Below are 8,040 nucleotides of genomic sequence, written 5' to 3' on the forward strand. Positions count from 1 at the left end.
GACTTCGACTTGTCTTCGAAGTATGGCAAGTTTGTCTCGTGTCTGTATCTCCACCATCGGAACAGTGCGAGCGCCTCTTCTTTTCGGTGGCACGATCGATCTGTCGCCAACCGCAGGAACGAAGCAGCTCTGATACCAATCTGGCGCAGCCCAAAAACCAAGATCAAACAAAACCAAGAAAGAACAAGTAACAAGAAGAACTCGTACGAAATCTCACGTATGCCGTGAACATAAAATTTTATTCAATCTCAAAAACTCCCCAATTCCAATCCTCCATCTCTTTTATTACATTTCAAAAATATTTCCAAAATCTAAAAAGAAGCTAAAATTATATTGGCATATCTACCTAAAACACTAAACTTTTCCTAGGCTAAAAACTAACTAAATAAGAAAAGCAACTATAGCTTATCAAATCTAGAAAACAAACTAAATAAGAAAATGATAACACAGCTTTAGAAAACAAAATATTATGAGAATAGGAAATAGCATTTTCCCAAATCTTCAAGATTGCAAGATCTTGCAACTTTCCAATAACTCCACCATGTAAACTTGCAAGTTTCTTCCAAAAATAGTTCCTTATTCACGGAAACTTTCGTATTTTCCACTTCTGAAACTTTCATTTGTGAATCTTCCTAAAATTACCATCCTCAAAATTTGCTGCTAATTTTTGGATTGCATCAGACTCATCTGAGTCTGTGAAGAGGCGGGAGAGTTTTAAAACTATGGGTAACACCTCAAAGGGGACATATTTCACAACCATGAAACAAATTCATGGATTATTTGTTTGGCCAAGGTGAGAAGGGTAGAGAGGGATGGTGAGATAAATTTGAGTGGGCCCGAAGTGAACATGATGAGATTGGTAAACAATGAAAAAAAATTCCTGTTTAAGATAGGAATTTTGTTTCCTTATTTTCCAATCCCATGACATGCTGTCCTCAACCAAACACATCTAAGGCCTTTGCATGGCCACCTTAAAACAGTAACCAACATCATCGTCGTCTAAAGAGATTCTCCAACCCACCAACTCTAATCATAGTTCTACCAAAAATGGTTAAAAGCCCTCGGAGATATCGAACAGTTGCAGGCCCATCCTAGAATAGACAAACCTTGTACGATTTTCAAATCCACCTTGATTTTCTAATAATTTCCACAAATTACGTTACATTAAGCTTCAAATATCACATACCCCATTAATAATACAAAAGCAAAAGAAAAGAAAACACAGAAAATTAACTCCCATTAAAGAAGAGACTTCAATCATAGCCCTTTACATTACAGACTTCAACCGTATAACCCTCTCTCTTAATTAGATTTCATCTAATTGAACTAAGGGAGGAATGCTCTGTGGGTTACGAAACACATTACTAGGATCTATAAGGGTCTTAGCTTGAACCAATCGATCATAATTCCCCAAAAAATACTTTTCACCCCAATCTCTAGCCACCTCCACAGCATTACCATACACTATACTCCCATTCATCCATTTCATCACTCCAAGATCAAGATCTAAGTAGTTTACATAGGCAGCTCTAGGACCCTTCGTTACAAAATTTGTCATATAATCATAAAGTCTTCGTACCCAATCCATCAGCTCATTACTCCTCCAATCATCTTCTTCTTTCCAAGCCACTAAATACTGAATTATATAGAGATTTCCATCTCGATGAGGAAAAGGAAGAGAATCACTCCTTATTTTGTTCATCATCCCTCCGTATGCGTCCAAAATAACATACCCTTTAGGCTCCATTTCAAATATCTTCATCATACCCTCTATTATAGTTAAAGATATGGGATCTCTCACATAGTCTGATTTTCCCTTGAAGAACCCTTTATCATGTAGAACTCGGTCTTTCAAATCGTCCAGCGAGCTGCCATTCTTTAACCCGGCGAAGAAAACCACGGATTCGATCCAACTCATCTCCTTGCATTCTTCTTCTAACAGACCCAATTCGGGGAATGACATGTTTAAGGTAGAGAGCATTTGGGTTTTTGGACCCAAATAGAAACCTTTGAAGGTGGCTGATATCCCAATTGTGGCAGTTTCTGGCAATCCGGTGCCTACGAAAGCCGATACATAGAAGTTCTCTTCTAGTTTTGGTGACACATACTGCCATTTGTGCACTAACTCAGCGACTCGGCGAGTCGTACCGGGTCTTGAGATGATAAAACTCGTAACGATTTTCGGGACATGGACTAGTTTGATTTTCCAAGCGTAAATTGCACCCCAAACACCGCCACCTCCTCCTCTTATAGCCCAAAACACGTCCTCCCCCATGGCTTCGCGGTCTAACAACCGTCCTTCACTATCTACCATAATGGCATCGTTCACATTATCCGCGGCGAGTCCGTATTTTCTAGATAACAAACCAAATCCTCCCCCTCCAATGTGCCCCCCACTACCCACTGTGGGGCATGACCCGGCCGAGTAACCCAGTGAGTCACTTGCCATGGCAATTGCATAGTAGGTCTCACCAAGTGTTGCGCCTGCTTCGACCCAAGCTGATTCCGATTCCAATTCTACCGAAACTCGGTTCAAATTCAACATGTCTATGATCACAAATGGTATCTCTTCGGCAATGGACGATAAGCCTTCATAGCTATGGCCCCCACTTCGAATTCGAATAGTCCATGATTCCTGTGCCCTGCAACATATAATCGTACTAGCTAGTTGTTCTTTGGATCCTGGCATGACGAGGGCGGCCGGCTTAGGAAATTTGGGTTCTGAGAACCGGAGATTTTGGATCGATAAATTGAGTAGATAGTCATACTGGGAAGATCTAGATGGGACATCATCCGGTATAGGATAAAGGGTAAAATTTTGTACCCCGTTAGATGTTAAACATGCAATGAAATCTGTGATTTCAGCAAAGGAGGGAGGGAGTAAGAAGATGAAGAAGATGAATAGACTCAATAGAGTAACTGGGTTTGTCTGAAATCTTTCCATGGCTTTGAGTTACTTGAAGTGTGATAGGGGTTTTATTCATATTAGTGTGTTGGGAAAGAGTGTATTTTGTTTTATGTGTTGCAGACAAGAGGATGGAGTGATCAATGTGGAGAGAAAGAGTAGGAATTTGGCCGGCTTTGGGTTTATTATAGAACATTTGGAAGAGCAGAAAAGGGGAAGAAATTAGTTGAGATTGTTTAAAGATGAAAGGGGACAGATTCGAAAATAACAATGAAAAATTGAAAACAACTGAGGGCTTAGGAAGGAAACCTAACTAGCTCTAATCCAAAATTTCTTCTAATAATATTTTTTTTATCTAAATATAGTTATCTTTCTTCAAAAGAATAGGGGAGTGATAAATCGACTCCCATATATCTTAAATCGACTCCCCATGTATCTTAAATAGACTCCAAAGGAGAGAGAAAGACACATGGGGAGTCGATTTATCACTGCCAAAAAAATATTAACAGATCACCATATATAAATGTCATATGGTGGGCCCACAAATAGATAAACATAAACCGTTGCATTTTAGAATCTTGGGAAACTTTGCATGTAGGAGTAATCTTTATAATATTATCTACTACTGATGCATCAACAAGGCGTAAAAGGACAAATATGTATCTATACTATATACAAAGGAAGAGACTAATTAAATTGATTTCCTAAATTTGATGTCAAAGTCCCAATAAAATTATAACCACTCTCTCTCTCACCTTTTTTTTCTAGTTAAAACATAAAAAGACAAAATTGCAATAGACTAGGGATATCTATGGACCCTGACAATCCGATGGATCGGTTGGGTCCGAATGTTAATGGAACGAATTTGGGCCTAGCAATTATATCTGAACTCTGTCTATTGGATCCATATCCTAAGGTCATAAATTATTTTGGAGCATGACCTAAAGGTTGCCACAAAATCAGATGGAGAGTCTTAGGTCCGAATGTGGGTGGCTTTGTATGAACATACCCTTCATATTTTTGTTCATTTATATCTATTCATAAGAGGCATGTTGAGAAAATCCGCCGGACAATCCGATCCGATCGTACACAAATTAATGGAAAAGTAAAATAATAAATCAAGCCACAAGATGAACACCAAGATTTTACGTGGTTCGGCAAAGCCTACGTCCACGAGCGACAAACATGATCTTCCACTATGAGAAAAACAATATACAAGGATTACAATGGATTAATCGCAAACCCGCAAACCCGCAACCCTTTTCTTGCTTCTCAAATCTAAGACCGTACATAAGAGATAACACGAGAGATAAACCAGAAAAATGACCTAAGAGAAAACTCCAAAATGAAAAACATCTTCTCCCTTTCTCTCTCCTTTGACAGCCGACACATCAAAGACGTCTTGATTCGCCGCAACCCAAGAGAGCAACACTTCTCTTTTTATAGTTTAGTTTTCTCCAAAAGCTAAAAATAGAAATCTCTATTTTTGCTTTTGCCTTCGCACCCAAGCAACCACCGTGGGTGGGAAATAAGGCAACTATCCCAACAAGGCATTTTTGCAACATTTTAAAACTCTACACTACTCAAAATGCTAAACACTTTCATTTTCTCGCTTTTCATTCTCTCTCTCTCTCTCTCTCTCTCTCTCTCTCTCTCTCTCCGGGACTAAGAAAGTAGGATCCGACCATAAGAGATCCTGTGACCAAGTAATAGGTGGATCCGAGTGGATCTGTTGAAATCCCTACTTTAGACTAACTTTCTAAACACAATATAAACCTTTGAAAAATGGTATCCTGATGTGAAGGAAGAGGACCATAGGGTTACCTCATAGAAGCCACGAGATCAAGTTACACACGTACCATGAGGGATCCGAAGGTTATTAATTAGAATTCAATCCAAATTAAACTAGGTCGGCAGCCTCTAAAACTTTAGATACGTGGGAGTAAATTTAAGGCTGTGTTTGGATCTCTGGAATCAGGAATTGGAATCAATATCATATTCCAATTCCTTTGTAATTAAATGGAATTTAAAAATTAAATTAAAATTTTAATAATGGAATTTAAAATTTTAATTAAAAATTTCTATGATATGGACCTGGAATTCATCTAGTAATTTCTCAGTCAAATCTTTATACTTCAACCTAGTAGTTTACCCTGTACCTTCCAAGGTAGCTAGAGTTTGGTCAATCTAGACACCCCCTCGAGTATGCTTCTTTGGGTGGGCGGCACTAAGAAGAAGAATCCAGACAATGTCTTATTCCGACAATCCAAACGCACCCTGGGCCCTTGTTAGGCATTCCAAATCATGTTAGTTGTCTTATTACCTTCGGAGGAATGCCTACTTTTTAAGGTGGCAATATCAATACAAACCCCTATAATATATCTTAAAAACTTCCAACGATGGATATGAAAAAACTAAACTCAGAAAGCAGGCAGCAGAATAGAATAGAGAAGTGTGATAAATGAGTGCCGGCCAACGGCGCAAGAAGCATGGCCTGCAGCCTCTTTCCGTGGTAGATTGCTGCGTTCCTCTCTTTTGTTTGGGATGCTGTCTTTTAACTTTATGTAGATGATGATATCCTTATCTAGCTTTATATTGTTAAACGATTCTTAGCTTTTGTGGATGGACTGCCAATCTTTTGTATATTAATGAGCAATGTTATCTTCATTTCCTTCTTTTTTTATAGTGACACTCATCGCTTTATTAAACACTTTTTGTTATTGGCTGATTATAGCATTTGGGGAAATTCAAACGGCCCTTGAAACCAAATTAGAAAAGTGTAGAATAAAGAGAGGAGTTTCATTACTAAAACAAGGGCAATGTGGATATACATGTATCATAACTGTTTGAACCTTAATCAGATTTTGATTAGGGTTCCAACTTTCATTATTTTTCCTTTTGTCCTACAAAGTAAAAGATTTACAAAATCCTCATCTATTAAAAAAGACCCAAGGAAGTAAATTTTAATAAAGGGCACTGATATCCCCCCCCCCGCGCCCACAACAACAAAAATCGTTAACTTTTAAGCCTTTTGGAGTTAATGGTGGCTCGTCCACACCTTTGTATATCCTAACCATATCTGTTAAAGGAGAGGGGGGTGGGGGGTGTATCACTGGCCTTAATTAATCACTTAGAATCATGATTTTGCTGAAACGTAAGTTTAAAAAATATTTCCAATAACCCCCTAAATACCTAAATACTACTTATTTTAGCATGGATTAGGCATTGAACTTTATTTTTTGACAAAGAAGTATTTTTAGTAACTCTAAGTTCACAACGTTTTTTTATCAAGTTTTTTCTATTCTTAGTAGACCTCAATCATTTTTAGTTTGAAAAGCATTAGGGTTATAATTTTTAGGACCAGGATAAATTAAGGGCGCTGATATCATCCCCCCCCCCCCCCCCTCTCTCTCTCTTGACGGCTGGCTAACGTTAAACATTAGGATATGTCACTTTCCCACCATTTGACTGGTCTCTCTCTCTCTCTCTCTCTCTCTCTCTCTCTCTCTCTCTCTCTCTCTCTCTCTCTCTCTCTCTCCACACACACACACAACAAGAACAGTTGGTGGGCCCAACAGAAACCGTTGGTGGAATTGTGGGCCCATCTTTAAACAACGTAGGCCCCGCCCATACCACCGTAGGATAATCCAAACCGTCCATTTGATGGGCCATAAACGTAAATAGGTTGCGTCCTAAAATAAGATTTCCATAGGCTGATCCTAGCCCTCCGATCTAAATAGAAACTACATCTTATGCAACCTCTATAGATTGTAGGGTTGTGATCATCCTATAGAAATGATTTTTGGGGCAGAACCTATTTACATTGTGGCCCATCAAATGAATGGTTTGGATCATTCTATGGAGTTGGTCGTAAAGTTACATTAAGGCCTGTCCACAACATAGGACGATCCAAGCCGTCCATGGTTTGGATAATCCTATGGAGTTGGTCGTACACTAACATTAAGGCCCAATCGTAGGCCCCACCGATATTTTTCAAATTAAAGCATACCGTTCACAACATAGGATGATCCAAGCCGTCCATGGTTTGGATCATCCTATGGTCTGGTTCGTACCAATTTAGGCCCCACCCATATTTTTGAAAATGAAGTGTACCGTCCAAACCATATGATGATCCGAGCCGTCCATTTGATGGGCCACAATGTAAATAGGTTGTGCCCCAAAAATCATTTCCGTAGGATGATCACAACCCTACAATCTATAGAGGTTGCATAAGATGTAGTTTCTATTTAGATCGGAGGGCTAAGATCCGCCCATGGAAAAATATTTTGGGACGCAACCTATTTACGTTTATGGCCCATCAAATGGACTGTTTGGATTATCCTACGGTGGTATGGGCGGGGCCTACGTTGTTTAAAGATGGGCCCACCATTCCACCAACGGTTTCTATTGGGCCCACCAACTGTTCCTGTTGTGTGTGTGTGTGGAGAGAGAGAGCGGTCAAATGGTGGGAATACGTTAGCCAGCCGTCACAAGGGGGGGTGGGGTTGTGTGGAGAGGGTGTGGGATATCAGCGCCCTAAATTAAAGGGATTTACAAAAGTTTGGTGTAGCAGATCTTAGGGTTCACAATTTTTTACTATTATTTTTCAAAGATTAATTGGCAAAAGTTTGGTGTAGCAGATCTTATGGTTCACAATTTTTTACTATTATTTTTCAAAGATTAATTGGCAAACACTTTTCAAATTAGGGATCCATAGGCGCAAGTCTAAAAAAATCTTGGACACACACAAACACACTAGTATTCTCAGTCCATGCTATGCATGGCTGTAAAATGATAGGCCCACACCATCAAAACATGTAGGAGTGTCAACTGAGTGTCCACTTTGGATCGGACCCACACATGTATCGGTCAGGACTCAGGATCCATTCAAATTCCTCATCAGTCGGATCGGATTGGATTCGGAGTGTTCATTGGATCTTACTTCCCATGTCTTGGTCTCGATCCATTTCAAATCAGACCCCCCATTGGAGTGTCCTAGTAGGCCCTACTTATGTTGTACACAGTTAAAATTCTCCAAAGAGTGTGAGGGCGAGTTGGAGCGGCGATGACACAGTAGATTAGAGACTTAAAGTCAATGGTTAGAGAAGGAAAAGAAGAGGCTGACTCGAGAATTG

At 39.5% G+C, this 8,040-nt stretch overlaps 1 protein-coding gene across 1 annotated transcript; it reads right to left on the reverse strand.

Annotated features, from left to right (window-relative positions):
- Positions 1–1,124: 1,124 nt before the first annotated feature.
- LOC143887242 (berberine bridge enzyme-like D-2) lies at positions 1,125–2,955 on the reverse strand. Its single transcript, XM_077391354.1, has one exon. It carries the CDS (start codon positions 2,942–2,944, stop codon positions 1,307–1,309), a length of 1,638 nt encoding a protein of 545 aa, XP_077247469.1. The 5' UTR covers positions 2,945–2,955; the 3' UTR covers positions 1,125–1,306.
- Between the last annotated feature and the right edge of the window lie 5,085 nt (positions 2,956–8,040).

Source organism: Tasmannia lanceolata, unplaced genomic scaffold (genome assembly GCF_043159265.1).
Source record: "Tasmannia lanceolata isolate RefF3 unplaced genomic scaffold, GAP_Taslan_0.1 ptg000012l, whole genome shotgun sequence".
NCBI classification, from domain to species: domain Eukaryota; kingdom Viridiplantae; phylum Streptophyta; class Magnoliopsida; order Canellales; family Winteraceae; genus Tasmannia; species Tasmannia lanceolata.